Raw genomic sequence first — 20,137 nt, 5'->3', positions numbered from 1 at the left:
AGGGATCATGTAGAGGTCTGGGACAGAGGCACTTCAGAAGAGCACCCACCAAGAACTTCAGTGAGAACAGGCCTGGCCTGTCAGAGGAAAAGAAAGGACTAAGGTGGCTGTAGGTTTTAAACAGAGACGACGTGTACCTCATTTTACTTTTCTCAACGCTTGGTTTACGCGTGGCGAATGTTTCAGAGAGCGCTGATCACAAAGAAGCCTGCATAAGTGGCTCTTCTCGGACCAGCAAGCACTGAGGAGGCTGAGTCAGTGAGGAGAATCGGGATCTGGTTTGGACATAGAAGGGACAGAAATTGCCCAGACACTGGACATTTAAGGATGAGAAAAAGAACCCAGGTGGTTCACAGGTTCTGACCCTGAACAAACACACGACTGGTGGTGGTGTTTACTGAAACGGAGGATTCAGGGAAGGGCTTGGTGGAGCTGCAGGGGCATTTTTAAGTTTGAGATCCCTATGAATATATTCTCTCCTCCAACCCATCCCTGCTCTAAACCCTCGCGTCCCCTGCCGTGCCCCTGCACCCCTGCACAATACACATCAGAGGGCAGAGGGCAGGATGGCCTCAACCGATCACATCACGTGATCTTGTCTATTACAGTCTATTATTTGCACCTTGATCCTTAACTCCTACTTAACCATAAGTTTAGATTCTACAGATGTGTAGTACTGACGTTAGTCTAGCATAGTCCCCGATTTCACAGTTCCGGAGAGCTGAACAATTCTTCCTAAGCCTGAAACTTAGGAAGGCCACAAAGTGAAGACAACGTCTCTCCAGGTTTTGGCTTCCTGAGACCTACAGAAAGATCAGAAAACTGTGGCATGTAAAACTAATGACCATCACAGATAGAGAACTAGCCACTAACATAAGCACAGCAGCCAGGACATAAAACACAAAATGAAAAGCAAAAACAAGTTTCATGATAGGAAGTCAATTTTGAAAAAACCACACTGCTATTAAGACCTCAAAAAAATTTTCCCATTAATATCAGAGAGGACAGTTATCATTAGAACTTACCATCAAAGAGCCTGTCAATAATGCTGTATCCAGCCCGAAGATCTGATAAAGAAAACTCATAAAACTTGGTCCAACCCTATAAAAACAAATTTACAAATATTAAAGACCTACAAACAGTGTTCAAAGATACACATGTAGGCATCATCGACTTTATAATCTTAAGAATGTTCAAAATATGTTAATAAAAGGAAAACTCCCAAAACTTTTTAATAAAAACAGTAACTCTAAAGTAACAGTAATTTTCTAAAAGAAATTTACTGACATCACAGCATGCCAAGCACTTTTAATACTAGAATAGTTTTTATCATTTAAGCATTGTGGCAATTCAGTCACAGAGAGAACAAATTGGTATAGTAAATTTTGGAATCTAAGTACAGTGTATTCAGTGAGATATTTTCTATAATTTTATCTTTCAGACTTGTGAGTTTTGTCAATAAACATGAGAAAAGAAATGTTACAAAAATTTTTTAAAGGCCCAAAAATAAAGCATTATTTCCTGTACATTTCACCCATGAAGCATTCATGTTGGAACTAAATTATAAACTTGCAGCTAAAAGCTACAATGCTTATATAGAAAGAACATTCATAGAGCTCTAGGTTTTATAAAAATATGAAAAAAGTAAAAAAAATTCTGATGGTACTTCCAATCACTCTAACTAATTTAGTTTAATGTAATGCATTGAAACTAAAATCTATTTAGAATTTAATAGTATTTAGGAATATCAAAACAAATTTCATCCATTAATCATTCAAAACAATATGTACAAAATGCATGTTATATGTAACACACTGGGAATGAAAGAATGAACCGAAACATAATCTCTGCCCTCAGGTGGCTGTCAGTAAAATGTGGGCAGAGGGGGAAAAGTGGGTGGGCACAATCCACCACTCAAACACACCTCCAACTACAGGCTACAACTACAACGTGCTTGATGCAAAGAGTCGTACTTGGTCTGCACAAGAAAGAGGTCTGAGCTCATCCAGGAGCTAAGGCACCCCTGCCCTGGTGGGGAGCGGGGAGTAGAACACACAGGAAGGAGTAAGTACATGGACATTTAGGACAATAAAGTTAGAGAATTTGTGTACAAGGAGAGAGGAGAAGCTACTGGAAGCTACTGAGGGCCTGCTGCACACCAGGCACTGTCTGGTCGGTGAGAATCTACCACTGAAGCAAAGAGAAAAAACCCATGCTCTGGAGAAGTCTGTGCTCTAAGGCTCACACCCAGAACACAGGGGTTTTCAGTCATTTCTGAAACAAACTGGCACATATAAAGAGTTGGACACAAAAACCTAGGGCTTAGAGAACAGGTCTGAGCTAGATACATAAATTTGGGGGTCACTAGCATTTGGAAACTTTTTAAAAATTATAGATATTGTACACACACACACACACACGAGATTTAAACCTCACTCGCTAAGATTCAGTACAGGTAAGAATCAGAGATCTGTAAGGGTTACATGCCTGTCAACAATAACAAACTTCAGTGACAATATATTTTCTTTCAACTTTTTATTTAAATTGTAATTAGTTAACATAGAGTGCAATATTGGCTTCAGAAGAATTCAGTGATTCAGCACTTACACACAACACCAAGTGCTCCTCCCAAGTGTCCTCCTTAATGCCCATCACTCATCCAGTCCATTGCCCACCTCCCTCCCTCCACCAATGCTCAGCTTGTTCTCTGTCGTTAAGAGTCTCTTTGGAAAATTAAAAAAAGAATCTCTTCTGGTTTGTTGCCTTTCCTTTTCCCCCTCATATATGTTCATCTGATTTGTTTCTTAAATTCCACATGAGTGAAATTATATGGTATTTGTCTTTCTCTGATTGACTTATTTCATTTAGCAACATACACTCTAGCTCCATCCATGTCATTGCAGATGACAAGATTTCGTTCATTTTGATGGCTGAATAATATTCCATTGTATACATATGCCACATCTTTATCCATTCATCAGTTGGTAGACACTTAGACTCATTCTATAATTTGGCTATTAATGATAGTGCTGCTATAAACATTGGTATGCATCTATCCCTTGGAATTAGTGTATCTGTATCCTTTGTGTAAATACCTATAAATACCTAGGAGTGCAACTGTTGGATTCTAGGGTGGTTCTATTTTTAACTTTTTGAGGAACCTCTATACTGTTCAGAGTGGCTGCACCAGTTTGCATTCCTACCAACAGTGCATCCTTGCCAACACCTGTTGTTTCTTGTGTTGTTAATTTTAGCCAACCTGACAGGTGTGAGGTGGTATCTCATCATGGTTTTGATTTATACTTTCCTGATGATGAGTGATGTTGAGCATCTTTTCATGTGTCTGTTAGCCATCTGGATGTCTTCTTTGGAAAACTGTCTATTCATGTATTCTGCCCATTTCTTAAATGGGTTATTTGTTTTTGTTTTTGTTTTTGTTTTTTGTATTTTGTATGTTGAGTTTGCTAAGTTCTTTATAGCTTTTGGATAACTATCATATATGTCATTTGGAAGTATCTTCTCCAATTCTGTAGGTTGCCTTTTAGTTTTGTTGATTGTTTCCTTTCCTGTGCAGAAGCTTTTTATTCTGATGAAGTATCAGTAGGTTTCCCTTGTCTCCAACAACATTTCTAGTAAGAAGTTGCTCTGACCAAGGTCAAGAGGTGGCTTCCTGTGTTCTTCTCGAAGATTTTGATGGTTTCCTGTCTCACATTTAGGTCTTTCATCCATTTTGAATTTATTCTTTGTACGTGGTAGAAGGAAGTGGTCCAGTTTTCCCAACATCACTTCTTGAAAAGATTGTCTTTCATCCAGTGGCTATTCTTTTCTGCTTCATCAAAAATCAGTTGACCATATAATTGTGGGTCCATTCTGGGTTTTCTTTTCTGTTCCATCAATCTATGTGTCTGTTTTCATGCCAGTACCATACAGTCTGACTACAGCTTTATAATATACTTTGAAACCCAGAATTGTGATGCCTCCAGTTCTGTTTTTCTTTTTCAGGACTGCTTTGGCTATTTGGGGTCTTTTGTGTTCCATACACATTTTAGGTCTGTCCTAGCTCTGTGAACAATGCTGGTGGCATTTTGACGGGGAATGCATTAAATGTGTGAATTGTTTTAGGTAGTATAGACATCTTAACAATGTTTGTTCTTCCAATCCATGAGCACGAAATGTTTTTCCATTTCTTTGTGTCCTCTTCAATTTCTTTCATAAGCCTTCTATATTTTTCAGAGTACAGATCTTTACTTTTTTGTTTAGCTTTATTCCTAGGTACCTAATTGCAGTTGCAAATGGAATTGATTCCTTCATTTCTTTTTGTTGCTTTGTTATTGGCGTATAGAATTGCAACAGATTTCTGTAGGTTGATTTTATATCCTGCAACTTTGCTGAATTCATGTACTAGTCCTAGTAATTTTTTGGTGGAATCTTTCAGGTTTTCCACAGAGTATCCTGTCATTGGTAAATAATGGAAATCTGACTTCTTCCTTTCAGACTTGGCTACCTTTTATTTCTTTTTGCTGTCTGATTGCTAAGTCTGAGACTTCCAGTCCTGTGTTAAATAGTAATCGCGAGAGGGGACATCCTTGTCTTGTTCCTGACCATAGGGGAAAGGCTCTCAGTTTTTCCCCATTGAGGATGGTATTAACTGTGGGTCTTTCATATATGGTTAGGTCCCATCTATCCCTACTTTGTTGAGGTTTTTTTTTTTTTTATCAAGAATGGATGCTGTAATTTGTCAAATGTTTTTCTGCATCTATTGACAGGAACATATGGTTTGCACACTTTCTTTTATTAATGTGGCGTATCATATTCATCTATTTGTGAATACTGAACTAGCCCTGTAGCCCAAGGATAAATCCCACTTGATCATGGTAAATACTTATTTTAATGTACTGTTGAATTTGATTTGCTAGTATTTTGTTGGGAATTTCTGCATCCATGTTAATCAGGGATATTGGCCTATAACTCTTTTTTAGTGGGGTTTTTGTCTGTTTTTGGAATCAAGGTAATGCTGGCCTCACAGAATGAGTTTGGAAGTTTCCATTCCATTTCTATTTTTTTTTTAAAGTTTGAGAGGAATAGTTATGAATTCTTCTTTAAATGTCTGGTAGAATTCCCTTGGGAAGCCATCTTGCTGCCCTACACTCCTGTTTGTTGGAAGATTTTTGATTACTGTTTCAATTTCTTTGCTGGTTATGGGTCTGTTCAAATTTTCTATTTCTTCCTGTTTTGGTCCTTTCAATGTTTCTAGAAATTTATCCATTTTTTCCAGATTCTCCAGTTTGTTGGCATATTTTTCATAATATTCTCTTATAACTGTTTATATTTCTTTGGTATTAGTTGTGATCTCTCCCCTTTCATTCATGATTTTATTTATTTAGGTCCTTTCTCTTCTCTTTTCCTTAAGTCTGGCTAGGAGTTTATCAATTTTATTAATTCTTTTGAAGAACCACCTCTTAGTTTCATTGATTTGTTCTACTGGGTTTTTTGTTCCTGTATCATTTATTTCTGCTCTAGTCTTTATTATTTCTCTTCTTCTGCTGGCTTTAGGCTTCAACTGCTGCTCCTTTTCTAATCCCTTTAAGTGTTAGAGTTAGGTATAAGACCTGTATTGCAATATTATTTCTCTCTTAGGAATGCCTCTGCTGCATCCTAAAGGTTTTGAATGGTCATCTTTTCATTTTCATTTGCTTCTATGTATTTTTTTTTAATTTCTTCTTTAATTTCCTGGTTAACCCATTCATTCTTTAGTGGAATGTTCTTTAACCTCTATGTATTTAAAGGCTTTCCAAACTTTTTCTTGGGGTTGATTTCAAGTTTCATAGTGTTGTGATCTGAAAATATGCATGGTATGATCTCAACCTTTTGTACCTGTTGAGGGCTGATTTGTGATCACGTATGTGATCTATTCTGGCAAATGTCCCAGGAACACTTAAGAAGAATGTGTATTCTGTTTTAGTGTGAAATGTTCTGAATATATCTTTTAAGTCCATCTGGTCCAGCGTGTCCTTCAAAGCCACTGTTTCCTTGTTGATTTTCTGCTTAGATGATCTGTCCTTTGATTTAAGTGGTGTTAAAGTTCCCTATGATTATTGTATTACTGTCAATGAGTTTATGTTTGCTATTAATTGATTTATATACTTGGGCATACCAAGTTAGGGGCATAAATCTTTACAAATGTTAGATCTTCTTGATGGATAGACCCTTAATTATGATATAATGCCCTTCTTCAGCTCTTGCTACAGTCTTTCGTTTAAAATCTAGTTTGTCTGATATAAGTATGGCTACTCGGGCTTTATTTTGGCATCCATTAGCATGATAGATGGTTCTACATTCCCTCACTTTCAATCTGTTGATGTCTTCAGATCTAAAATGAATCTCCTGTAGGCAGCATATAGATGGGTATTATTTTTTTTATTCATTCTGATACCCAATGTCTTTTGATTGGAGCATATAGTCCATTTGCATTCAGGGTGATTGCTGAAAGAGTTTGGTGCCAGTGTGTTACCTGTAGAGTTGGTGTTTCTGGTGATGTTACAAAGAGCGCCTTTTATAATTTCTTGCAAGGGTGGTTTAGTGGTCACCAACTCCTTAAGATTTTGTCTAGGAAAGTCTTTAACCCTCCTTCTATTCTGAAAGACAGCCTTGCCTGATAAAGAATTCTTGGCTGCTGCAAACCTGATCTGTCTTCCATTGTAGGTTAAGGACTTTTTTTTTCCTTGCTGCTTTCATAATTCTTTCCTTGTATTTTGTGAATTTGACTATGATATGTCTTGGCAATGGCTGGCTTTTGACTGCGATATGACTTGGCAATGGCTGGCAATGGCTGAATTTAATGGGGGTTCTCTGTGCTTCTAGGATTTTATGTCTGCATTCTGCCCCAGAATGGGGAAGTTTTCCACTGTAATTTGCTCACATAAACTTTATCCCCCCTTTTCTCTCTCTTCATCTTCTGGGACTCCCATGATATGAATATTATTCCGTTTTAATAAGATGCTGAGTTTCCTGAGTCTACCTTTATGATCCATTACCTTTCTTTCCCTCTTCTTTTCACCTTCATTTTTTCCCATAATTTTATCTTCTTTATTATTCAATCACTACTCTGCTTCAGCCATCCTCACTGTCATGGCATCCATCCAGTTTGCATCTCAGTTATAGCATTTTTAATTTCAGCCAGACTAGATTTTGGCTCTTTTATATTGGCAGGAAGGGATTCTCTACGGTTTTCTAGCTTTTTACAAGCCCAGCTAATATTCTTATAATCACTGTTTTCAATCTCAGTTCAGACATCTTACTTATATATGTACTGATTAAATCCCTGGCCATCATTTCTTCCTGTTCTTTCTTTTGGGGTGAATTCCTCTATCTTGTCATTTTGGAGGAAGAAAAAAATTAAAAAGTAAAAAAATAACAAATAAAAAATTTTTAATTTTTAAAAAATTCAAGTAAAGGAAGCTAGATTCTAGGTGTGTTTTGGTCTGCTTATAAAAAGCATGAAAGAAAAAAGACAAAAGAGGGAAAAAATTAAAAATTTAAAAATAAATAATAAAATTTAAAAACAATTTTGCTCTTTCTGTATCCAAGGTGGAGGGGAAAAAAAATCATAAGCAACAAAAAAACCCAAATGAAGCTAGATCCCATCTCTGCTAGAACTGGAGCTTTGCAGCAGTCTATGGTCAGTAGGCTAAGCCGGGTTTGCTGCCCTCATCACGAGTCTTTGTTCCTATGCTGGTGAGCGTGGGGCTTGATAGTGCCCCCTGGGTCTTTTGCCCATGAGACGCCAAATCAACTCCACCAAATGCTCTCGCAAGCAGGGGAACCGCTTCTCCCGGTGCGACCCCTGGGACCCTCAGACCCTGTGGCTGCTCTGGGGACTCCGCCCTCCTTCATCACTGGACACCGCCAGGTGCTGACCTCTGAAACGTCACACTCGGTGCCCCACCATTTATAAAAACCTGGTGGTACTGAAACCTCTCCTTTCCCTCATCGGTGGTTCTGGGGGACATTTTCTTGTCTAGTTCCCAGAGAGTGTTTTCACTCTTTCTATCTGCTTTTGGGGCAAGTGCTTTCCTGCAAAAACCGGAGGCACTGCTCTCTCTCTCTCTCTCTCCTCTCGACAAAAACGACTGCCTCCCCTCTGAGGCACCCTGGCTCTTCTCGCTCACCAGTTCACCTCTCAGCACCATGCACCTGCTGCGTTCTCTCCCTCAAACTATGCAGATCATTATGTGAATCCTGAGATTGATTTCCTATGTGTTCAAAATGGTTTGATGTTGATCTAGCTGAGTTCAAGGGACATGTCCAGGGTGTCCTTACTACTCCACCATCTTAACTTCTGCTTGCTTCCTGTAATACATTAAATACATTTCCTACCTACTCAAAATATTGCTAGTATTTCTTATATCACTATTAAACCTTATTTATAAGTGTTTACTTAAAATTTTTTTAATACTTCAGAGATTAATATTTATAACACTCTCAAGTTAGAAGGCCTCAACTGTCACTATTACCGGACACAGCAATTTCCTATTGAGGTTCTAATTCCAAAATGGTAAGAACTGTACTCTGAGTAGCATAGTTACTGACACAGTGGCATATGATTAAGGATTTGTAAAATATGGTACAAAAAATTCAAAAGGTAATTTTTGTTTTTCATATCATATTTTCTAATAGAAATAATGTAAATTGTGGGAAGGCTCTCTAGACGGCCCATCAAATCTTACTTAGCCCACCTGGAAACCCAGGCAGGGTGTTAAGTGGTCTTGTAAACATGAATGAGAAGAACCCCGTTACCAAGGTACCCACCGTGTAGTAAGAATAATAAGGTATCAAAGAGTAACAAGCATCAATCAAAAAGACCTTACATTAAGTGTAGTATTAGAAGTACAGCACACATGTGTAAAATAGAGGAAGTTAATTCTGCGACCCAATACAGCACTGCAATGAAAAATAGCGAAACACCTTTCATTAACACAAGGAATGAAAACCAAGTTGAATTGGTGGTGGATCTTTACTTCTAGAAGTTGGTGATTAAAGCAAAAGGAGGAAAAATAGTAAAACAGTTTGTGGAGTGCATATCTGTATGACATTATCTCTAACAATTTTAATGGTATTTTATGTTTTGACTGGGTTTTCCTCCCAATTTCTTCATTTTAAAGAAAGCAAACTTAATGTGTTAAAAAAAGTGACACTTTCAAATATTTGTGTGTGAAAGTAAATTGCTCTAAAAAAGGACATTTTGGTACTATGTACAAATTCTCTCTGGGCTTCCTGGGTGGTTTAGGCAGTTGACCACACAACTCTTGATTCTGGCTCAGGTCATGATCCCAGGGTTGGGGGATTGAGCCCCATGTTGGGCTCTGCACTGAGTGAGGAGCCAGCTTGGGATTCTCTCCCTCCATGTGCCCCTTCCCCACTCTTGTGTGTGCTCAGTCTCTCAGTAAACTGAACTAAACTAAAAGTATATGTTGACCCAAACTCTCCAAATATAGAAATTGCCACCCTGAATAAACATTAAATGAGGCAAATATAAGGATATCCACTGCAATGTTTTTTGTAACAGCAAAGACTGAAAAGAACATGTATGCCTATCTAACAAAACTGCTTATAAATAAGTACACAGATGTGGTGAATACAAATAATATTTTAAAATCAGGCATTAAATGGTTACTAATCTTTGTTTTTTTTTTTTAACTTGAGAGAGAGGGAGAGAAAATCCTAAGCAGGCTCCACGCTCAGTGCCAAGCCCAATGGGGCTCGATCCACAACCCTGGGATCACTACCTGAGCCGAAACAAGAATCAGATGCTCAACTGACTGAGCCACACAGGTGTGCCTATTGGTCAGTAATCTTTAAAAATCTCTGTAATGTTTTGGTTAATAAAGCAAAATACAAAACTGTATTTGTAACATGCTATTTGAGTTAAAAAGACTGTATGCATGTCTGAGTGTAAATACATAAAATGTTTATTTATACAATCTTTCTTGAAGGACACCCAAGAAGGGGTGAACAGCAGCTGTCCTGAGAAGAGAAACTGGTGACAGGGAGAGAGAAAGGGAACAGACTAAATTTTAGGTGCGAATCATCTTGTAGCTTTTTAATTTATATCAGGTACATGTATCACATAATAAAAAAATGTAATTTCATTCACTTAAAAAACAATTCCTTGTTTTCAGTATAGTTCTTTCACTACCACTGTTGTTCATGAACCCGTCAGCACGAGCTGCTGTTAGGGGCGGAGGCTCTAGAAGAGGTGGGCCCGGCCACTGCCAAGCTCTGCAGGCTGAGGTAAGAGTCCTCCGGCAAGTTAACTGCCATCAAGACCCACGGGCCTTCTTTGTAAGGTGACAAGAACAAGCACACACTTCTTTACGGGCAGTGTGCAGACTGTGTGGAAACAACACATCACTGTTTTACTTACTACCGCATCAGCGAGACACATCTTTATTGGCAGGTCACGTGCAAGGCACTTGTACACATACACTTCTCCATCTCATCCTCGCAAGAAAGGTAAGCGTGGTGAGTAATCCCCATTACACAGCTGAGGAAACTGTGGCTTACTAGAGTTCAGTAACTCTCCCCAAGTCACCTGCTAGGAAATTCAAGAGGCAGGACTCAAACCCAAGTCTGTGACTTCGGAACCCACGACCCTATTCTGACATGTAACTGAAACAGAGAGAGAGGCTAAAACAGGGACAGGGTGAGGAACAAACAGAAGTGGACAAAGCTAAAAAAAAGATGGAAAAAATTAAATCTGGAAGTGCTGCAATTTACGGCTGAGATAGGCATTTGGCAAGAAGAATAGAACATGTTCCAGCAAAGATGGCCACGGCAGTGGGAAAGGGTGGCCTATTGGTCGTGAGAACAATACCAGGCAACACCTATGGCGGCAAAGAGCTGGATGAATTCGAGGACCAGGAAGAAGTCCACTGTGGCTGAGTTGCAGAGACCAAGTGGGAAGAGGGTTCTGGGACGATGCTGAAGACAAAGGACCAGAAATGTGCCTATTTCTTCACAAGTACACTAGAAAGTCATTTGATGGGTTGTAAGCAGAGTAGTGAAATAATAAAACTGCCATATTAGGAAAATGATTCTGGCTGCTAAATGGAAAAATCAAAAAGAACAGGAAATGATCTCAGAAAGTAGTACAGGTAAGCGGTAAGGTACTCAGAGAAAATAGTGGAAAGAAATGCACAGATTTGAACTGTATGTTGTAAGTAAAATCCACATGACTTGGGAATGAACCGGGTAGGTAGGCTAAGAAAGAAAAACATACTAAGAACAATTCCTAGGTTTCTAGCAGGAGAAAATAAATAGATAAATAAATAAATGGATAAAAGGATCAATGCCTTTTACTGAGAGGGAAACATGAAAGGAAAACAATATGCGGAATTCAGTTCTGAACTTTGAGATGTCTGTGATGGATCAACCACAAAATGACACCGAACAATCACTGAGGGTTTATTATGGTTCATGCCTTGTGGCGAACAATGTAATTCAGAGATGTGAGCTACGTATACAGTCCTGAAGATGAACAACAAAGACAGAATTAGAGATAGAAAGTCGTAAACCATGAACCAAATTATTAAGTAATCCCAGTCGCTGAAACTAAATTGGTAGGAATGCTCTAATACAAAAATATGCACAACTTACAAGAGGTCCAACACATGTTCTCACTCACCTGTGGAATGTAATTTCGTCTTTCCTGACATGCAGCATGAAACCACGCAAAACTAAAGAGAGCGTGAGCTCGATGGATGCTGTCTTTTTTGCTGATTTGCTCAGCAGTCCAAGATTCGTAAGTGCGCATTAAATTCTTCTTCAAACCTGGAGGTGACTGAAGACAAAAGACTGACCCTTTATTATCTCAAATCTTCCAAATTAATATTTAACATGTTTGAGAACATACTTTAATAAAGAAAAATTTTCACCATTAACCACCCAATTTGACTTATTTTATATTACTTCAAAAAGTATGTATCTAAAACTAGTTTTAAACTCCTTGTAAAAAGGAGTTTAAATTTATATCCAGTACAAATTCAATAATTTTCAAATTTAAAAAAAACTATAAAAGCAACAATATTTAGAACAACCCAATAAATTTTACATGATTGCCGGAGCACCTGGGTGGCTCAGTCGGTTAAGTCCGACTCAGTCGGTGGCTCAGTCCGACTTAGGCTCAGGTCATGATCTCACAGTCTGTGAGTTCAAGTCTCACATCGGGCTCTGTGCTGAGAGCTCAGAGCCTGGAGCCTGCTTTGGATTCTGTGTGTGTCTCTCTCTCTGCCCCGCCCCCACTTGAGCTCTGTCCGTCTCTCTCTCCCAAATAAACAAACATTAAATTTAAATTTTATATGATCGTTGAGGTATTTTACTGAAACTAAATCATACACAATGAATGTGACACTGACTGTTAGGGGCACATGGTTTTTCCTCTGTTATGAACACGCCCCCTTCTGCAGGTGCTATCTGAGCTTCTGGGCCCTCCCTGCACTGTTAACATACAACGTCAACTAACACTCCCAGCACATTAGACCACTGGAGTTCAAGTGGGGATTAGCAGATACCACTAGGCTCATAAACACAAATTCAAATCCACAAAGTGTATATTGAACTAGTACTCAGTCAGAAAGCACTTATCTACATGTCCAGGATCGGTTTATATTGTTGAATTATCCAAATGAGAAAGATGAATTTCGAATTCTTTTTGGAAAAGTGTAAACTAAACCCACTTCTTGTGTGTGTGTTAAAAAAAAAAAATCCTTTTTTTTAATCAAACACATTTGTCTATTAATCATAGGTTTCCTGGAAAATTCTTCTAATGTTAAAAAAATGTGCATTGGGGCGCCTGGGTGGCGCAGTCGGTTAAGCGTCCGACTTCAGCCAGGTCACGATCTCGCGGTCCGTGAGTTCGAGCCCCGCGTCAGGCTCTGGGCTGATGGCTCAGAGCCTGGAGCCTGTTTCTGATTCTGTGTCTCCCTCTCTCTCTGCCCCTCCCCCGTTCATGCTCTGTCTCTCTCTGTCCTAAAAAATAAAAATAAAACGTTGAAAAAAAAATTTTTAAAAAAATGTGCATTTATCTGAATTTATTTTAATTAGCTTTTTTAAAAAGTAAAACTTTTCCTTTAAAGAATGCCTGCTACAGTCAGTCCCTCTGCGATCCTTTCCATGCTGTGTTTTTCTCAAATAAAAAGACTTCTTCAACATTAGAAGAAAATACCATTGATTTACTAAGTACATATCCATATACTTTTAAAAATAAAAATGTTTCGTGTTTATGAAACGGTAACACAAATTATGACAAAATAGGCCAAATTTTCTGAGCACTACTTGATAAAACGTGAAAATAACAGAAAACTGAATATCCACTTAGTTTTTAAAGCACTAAAGATTACATAAAATGAACAAATCATAAAGAATTAGAGAAAATCAGACACAAATATTTTTGAAAAATAACAAAATGAAGACACTAACATGTCCAATTATGGGATAAGGCCTAGCATGTAGTCAACTGCAAATTCACAGACATAAAATAATTTCAATATTACCTCAAGTAAATATATATTAGTTAAGCATTCAACACAAGAAATCAGGAATACCAAAGGCAAATAGAAATCTAAGGGAAACTTAAAAAAGAAGAATAAAGCAGGAAATTCAGTGAAAAGTATTAGTAGAAAAAAAGCAAATTATTAAGTATGACATCAGGTATTTGGAGTGAATTTTTAAAAGTCTGTCAACTAATCAAAAGAAGAAATAAACAATAAGATAGAGATGTAACAACCTTTAAAGATAATATACACGTGTGTACATACATATACAGTAATAATTTTGAATATAATTAACTGGACTATTTTCTAAAATAGTTAATTATCTATATGGAATTAAGAATTATAAAAAAATACCAATTCAAATAAAATTTCCATTGAAAGTAATCAAATCACCTCCTGAAAGAAAATCCTGGCAAAGGCTGTACATGAAAATATTCAAGAACAGTTCTCCTGATAAATTAATTCTTCGTGTACTGTACGTGCCAGGTAGTATGCAGTAACGACAATGCTCAAGAGAAAAAATAGCCCCTATCCTTTTGGCTACAACAATTCACCGCTAGAATATACAGTCAGAGTGTACTGGGAGAGCAGCTGAGACGATTTTGGAAAAGTTCATTTTACTAGACATCGTAAAGACTTTCGATTGACATGTTTCCAAATAGTAAATGAACTTTACATTCTGTGGATTAACCATTATCCTTTTTCTTCCTTAAATGAGACTAACATCTTCAGATAAAAAACAAGAAATACTGATCTAAAGAAACACGTGACTATAATCAATATGAAGACATTTTTCTTCATAACAAAGATCACACAAAACAAATTTCTACAAACAGAAAAAAACCAAGCAGAACCTCTTCCACCAGTTTTAAAAAGTTTTAGTTCCATTTACCATTTTATTTATGACTTGGCCCAGTTACATGGTAACATTGCAAACACACATAGTTTTGGATATGTCAGAAGAATGATGGGCTCAAACAGGAAACCCACACTGTAACTCTTGCTCAGCTGCTGTCAGAAGACCAGTAAGAACACCAGATACTCATGTGCAAAAGAAGAAGTTGAACCGTCCCTTTATACCGCATATAAAAATTAATCCACTCTGCACTAAAGACCTAAATGTGAGGCTATAAAACAATAAAACCAGAAGGAAACATAGAAGGAGGCTCCATGACATTGGCTCTGGCGATGACTCTTTGGATATGACAGGGGCACAGGCAACAGAAGCCAACACCAGGCAAACAGGACACGTCAAACTTTAAAGACGTCTAGGCTACAAAGGAAACAGCACAGTGGCGAGGAGGCACCATGAAAGGGAAGAAAATATTTGTCAACTATACATCTGACAAGGAACGCCTCCAATTCAATCAAAAACCCAGTTAAAAATGGGCAGAGGACTTAAGACCTTTCTCTAAGCCAATATGCAAACAGGCAAGTCCACAAAAAGATGTTCAACGTCACTACTTACGAAGGAAATGTGGTGAGACACTGCTCACACCGTTAGGATGGCTGCTGCGCACACGCACACACACACAACACACAAATGACAGGCAGCACTGCAGGGATCAGCAGAAGGCAGCATCCTTCAACAATTAAACACAGAATGACTTCTGACCTGGCAGTTCCACAGAAGCCCTGAGAACCAGCTCGTGGAGAACCAGTTGTGCTGTCGTCATCCCTGCAGCATGACGCACAGCTGTGCAGAGACACGCAACCCCCCCCCCCCCCCGTGTCCCGCACTGCTGGATCAAGATGACGCCACATGCGCACACATGGAATCGCGGACCCTCACAGGGAAGGAAACCCCCTCGTGTGCGTCGATGGGGAGAAACCCTGAGGACGTTCCCACAGACAGTGTGACAGGCCAGGCCTCAAGGACAAGTCTTCCAGGTGCCCCTAGGCAGGCAAATTCCTGGAGACACAGAGAGGAGGAGGGACAGCCAGGCCCCTCCCCCTCCAGAGACGGGAGAAGAAGGGACCGGGGAGTCGGTCCGCAGCAGACAGTCTCCGCTGGGCAAGATGAACAAGTTCTAGGGCTCTGCTGCACAAGAGAGCACACATGTCACTACCGAACTGTGCCATCAAAAATGGTGAAGATGGCAAATTTTATGTTATGTGTCTTTTACCAATACAAATACCGAAAAATGAAATAAAATTTAGAAGGAAGATTTAAATTTATTTCGATAAACATCATCTGATGCTATTATTTATGGTTCTTTTACCTGACCTACACAAAATGTGTTTTGTTTGAGTACAGCTGCCACACGACCTGACAATAATTTCAGGTGTGCAGCACATGACTGGACGAGGGTGGCATCACGCCGTGCTCGCCACAAGCGCAGCTGCCGCCTGTTGGCACACAACGCTGTCACACCCCCTCCCCCCACTGTGTCCCGCTCACTGTGCCCTTCCTCCCCGAGACTCACACTAACACTGGCAGTCTGTACCTCCCGCCGCCATCCCCCCTGCACCGTCAGTCCATCCTCTATTTATACACCTGATTCTGCTTTTTGTCGTTTGTAGACTCAATCACCACATTCCACTTAGACTGGACTCACGTGTTCGTCTTTTTCAGTCTGACTTATTTCACTTGGTTAATACCCTGTGGTCCATCCACGGTGTCGCAAAGAGCAAGATCTCACCCTGTCACGGCCGAGTAATCAGCCACTGCAGACACCACGCCTTCCCTGTCCGCCGATCTACGACGGACACTTGCGGCTTCCATAGTTTGGCTATGATAAATAATCCCACAATAAACACAGGGGTGCATGTTTCTTTTTGAAATAGTGTGTTGTTTTCTGTGGGTAAATACCCGGTAGGGGAACTGCTGGGTCATAGAGTAGTTTGATTTTTAACTTTCTGAGGAACCTCCACACTCCAGAGCACCTCCAGAGCAGCTGCACCAGTTTGCATTCCCACCAGCAGTGTAAACGGTTCCTGTTTCTCCGCATCACGGCCAACACCTGTGGTCTTCTGGGTTGTTAATGTTGGCCACTCTGACAGGTGCGAGGTGGTTTCGATTTGTACTTCCCTGATGATGAGTGATGCTGAGCATCTTTTCATGTGTCTGCTGGCCACCTGCTTGTCTTCTTTGGAAAAATATCTATCCAGGCCCTCTGCCCATTTATTAATCGAATTGTTGGTTGAACAAGACAGTTTTACGTGTTCTGTAGGACAGACAGTCCTTTACAGAGCTGTAGGAGGCATGTGGAGGTTAGTGCACTTAGACAACTAGTGATTCAAGGTTTAAATCTTCTTACCTCGTATGTGATCTTTAAACTTGACTGTAATAAAATAGGAGTAAAGTGGGGATGAACTTCTGCAGTCAGCCACAGACGAAAGGTATCTTTAGGTTGAAGAGTATTTAATTCCTGGTTTATAAAAACAGCAACAATAAAAATCTACTTCAATATACACACTAATTTCCATTTTAGAAATGTATTAGTAACTTTTTCCTACTGAAATCCTTCTATGACATTCTGATAGATTTCATTCTGCTGCTTATTTGCTCTGTGACCTTGGGTTCTAGGATTTACACCAATGCTGAGCAAGGATAATATGAGTGCGCATCTTGTGAACCGTGTACAACACTCGTAGCTGCACATGATGCAAGTACAAGACAAGTACAAGTACTTGGACATGAGGCAAGTACAAGACAAGTGTTAGCGGTAACCAATGCACCTCAACTGGTCACCACCTTCTGGACCTTAGGTTCTCACCGCTTTGATTAGGGCTTCCGGAGAGTTCTAGCATGAGAGCGCTTCCTTTATTGGCAACGTTTGTTGTATCCTATTTATCGCCTATCATATAAAGTCAAAACTTCACCACACAAATTCCTCGGCCTGTGCTATCTGCTGCAGTCACTTATTCAAATTTCATGTCTGTGTCCTCTTGAATATTTTTCCTTTCTACCTGTTATGCTCTTTGGAACCTGAAAATTCTTACTCATCTGTCAAGTTAAGTCCAAGTCTTAGGGGGATATTTTCTCCAACTCTTCAGTACCAGTCCCAGGCACATTAATCCCTCAAGACACTTTGTGAACTGTCTTCTGTAGTATTCACTATGCTACAATATAGTTACTAATGTGGGCTGTCTCTTCTACACCAACTTCTTCCTACGAGCAGGTACAAATTTTGTATGCATTGAGCACTTACGGCAACTGCTGGCTTTTTTTCTGTACTAAACAAGTGTTTGTAGAATAAACGAATGAATGACAAAAGACTTGTTAAGAGTTCTAAAAGAGTGAAAACTAAAATTTATGTTAAAAAACATAATCTATGTCTGATTCTAATATTTACTATATTAATGCAAAATACAGAAGGTGACCACAAAAAAAAAAAAGGCAAAAGAATTGGCCATAAAAACACTGTGCTTACTTAACATCGTATATTGTAAAATGTATCTACACTTACTAACAATTTAAGAAGGTAAAATTTACATGAAATTTTGGTTTAGGTTAGCACATTTTTAAAGAAAGGTAAAAAACACACATTCATGATAGAGTTGGTTTGAAAATAAATTTGCAAATTTATACCCAAACAATTTATCCTAACTCCCCAAAAGAAAATTAAAAAAAATATTTTAAAGTTTAAACTTTTTTATTATCATCTACCTTATATGCTTCAAAAAGTTCTAATTAAGATTTGCTTCCAGGGACGCATGGGGGGCTCAGTCGGTTAAGTGTCCTACTTTGGCTCAGGTCATGATCTCTGGTTCCTGAGTTCAAGCCTCACGTCAGGCTCTGTGCCTGGAGCCTGCTTTGGATTCTGTGTCTCCCTTTCTCTCTGCCCCTCCCCCGCTCATTCTTGGTCTCTCCCTCTCTCTCTCTCTCTCTCTCTCTCTCTCTCTCTCAAAACATGGATAACCTTTAAAAACTTTTTTTAAAAAAGATTTGCTTCTGGGGCACCCGGTGGCTCAGTTGGTTAAGCAGCCGACTTCAGCTCAGGTCATGATCTTGCGGTCTGTGGGTTCAAGCCCTGCATCAGGCTCTCTGCTGACAGCTCAGAGCCTGGAGCCTGTTTTGGATTCTGTGTCTCCCTCTCTCCCTGACCCTCCCCTGTTCAGGCTCTGTCTCTCTCTGTCTCAAAAATAAATAAATGTTTAAAAAAAAAATACATGTTAAAAAAAAAGATTTGCTTCTGAGAAATCATTGTAATTGTGTGTTACACAAATAAATAGCTATCGATCTATTATTTGGAAGAAAAAGCAGAATTTAAGCATTTACAGGTCTTCTTTACATGTTTTAAAACATACGTGATTTATCAGACATGAATTATATATTTTTACACATTAATGGTTTTCTCAGAAAACTGTCCTAATAATAGAATTCCTCAAATATTTACATATACCTCAGTTTCCAAATCTGTGTCTTGTTTTGATTTTATGAACCACCACCGTCCATCAATTAACTCACTGAGTCATGAACTCATTCAAAGATGTGATTGCCTATATGTTGTGAAAGGTGCTACAGGTGCCATGTACTAGGACCACACACTTTTTCGACACATTACAATTAGGTAAGGGCCTCTGTCCATCTATTCTATTCTCAATTATACGTCTGCCAGATCAATTAAACTAATTAACTCACCCTCCTGCTTAAGACCTCCTTTGACTTCATCCTAAGAAAAAAATTTCCAAATTCTTCTGCATGGTTCTCAGGGTATTCCACAACCCAGCACCACTCTGCCACGCCCAGCCCTCCCAGCACATTCAAGGTCATCTTTATTCTTTGTACTAGGCCTGTCCGTCTCTCCCACTAGGTCTCTATTTGTGCTGCTGGAATCAACCAGGCTATCCTCACCTGCCTGCATGCCTTCCCTCCCCACTTCCTTCCTCCCTTCCTTCCCTCCTTCCTCCCCTCCCTCCCTCCTTCCTCCCTTCCTTCCCTCCCTTTCCTCCCTTCCTTCCCTCCCTTCCCTCCTCCTTCCTCCCTTCCTTCCCTCCCTCCTTCCTTCTTCCCTTCCCTCCCTTCCCTCCTCCTTCCTCCCTTCCTTCCCTCCCTCCTTCCTTCCTCCCTTCCCTCCCCTCCTCCTCCCTTCCTTCCCTCCCTTTCCTCCCTTCCTTCCCTCCCTTCCCTTCCTCCTCCCTTCCTCCCTTCCCTCCCTCCTTCCTCCCTTCCCCCTTCCTTCCTCCCTTCCTTTCCTCCCTCCTTCCTTCCCCCCTTCCCTCCTTCCTTCCTTCTCTCCCTCCTTCCTTCCTTCTCTCCCTCCTTCCTTCCCCCTTCCCTCCTTCCTTCTCTCCCTCCTTCCTTCCTCCCCTCCCCCCTTCCTTCCTCCCCTCCCTCTCTCTTTCCTTCCTTCTCTCCCTCCTTCCTTCTCTCCCTCCTTCCTTCCTCCCCTCCCCCCTTTCTTCCTCCCCTCCCTCTCTCCTTCCTTTCTTCCCTCCCTCCTTCCTTCTTTCCTCTTTTTCTTCCTTCTTCTTCTTTCTTTCTTTCTTTCTTTCTGCCCCTACACTTAGCTAAATCACGTGCAACTTTCAAGCAACATCTTGTCTTAGGAGTCATCTCTAACTATCCGAGGCCACAATCATCTTTTTTAAGGAACAGACTTAAGTTAGGGTTTGCATTTAAAACCTGGCCAGCAATTTGC

General features: G+C 39.8%; 1 protein-coding gene across 8 annotated transcripts in view; it reads right to left on the bottom strand.

The window, feature by feature from the left end:
- The window catches only part of DYNC2H1 (dynein cytoplasmic 2 heavy chain 1), a 347,574-nt gene that overhangs the window by 133,714 nt on the left and 193,723 nt on the right, over positions 1-20,137 (bottom strand). For all 8 annotated transcript variants that reach the window (XM_043579184.1, XM_043579187.1, XM_043579185.1 and 5 more), the window contains 3 exons: positions 16,811-16,921; positions 11,684-11,839; positions 1,026-1,101 (listed from right to left, as the gene is read on the bottom strand). In XM_043579184.1, the coding sequence (XP_043435119.1) occupies positions 1,026-1,101; positions 11,684-11,839; positions 16,811-16,921 (343 nt within the window). The remainder of the gene's footprint in view (positions 1-1,025; positions 1,102-11,683; positions 11,840-16,810; positions 16,922-20,137) is intronic.

This window comes from Prionailurus bengalensis, chromosome D1 (assembly GCF_016509475.1).
Source record: "Prionailurus bengalensis isolate Pbe53 chromosome D1, Fcat_Pben_1.1_paternal_pri, whole genome shotgun sequence".
NCBI classification, from domain to species: Eukaryota; Metazoa; Chordata; class Mammalia; order Carnivora; family Felidae; genus Prionailurus; species Prionailurus bengalensis.
The sequence above is the reverse complement of the archived record's forward strand: the minus strand, read 5'-3'. Positions and strand labels throughout refer to the sequence as shown.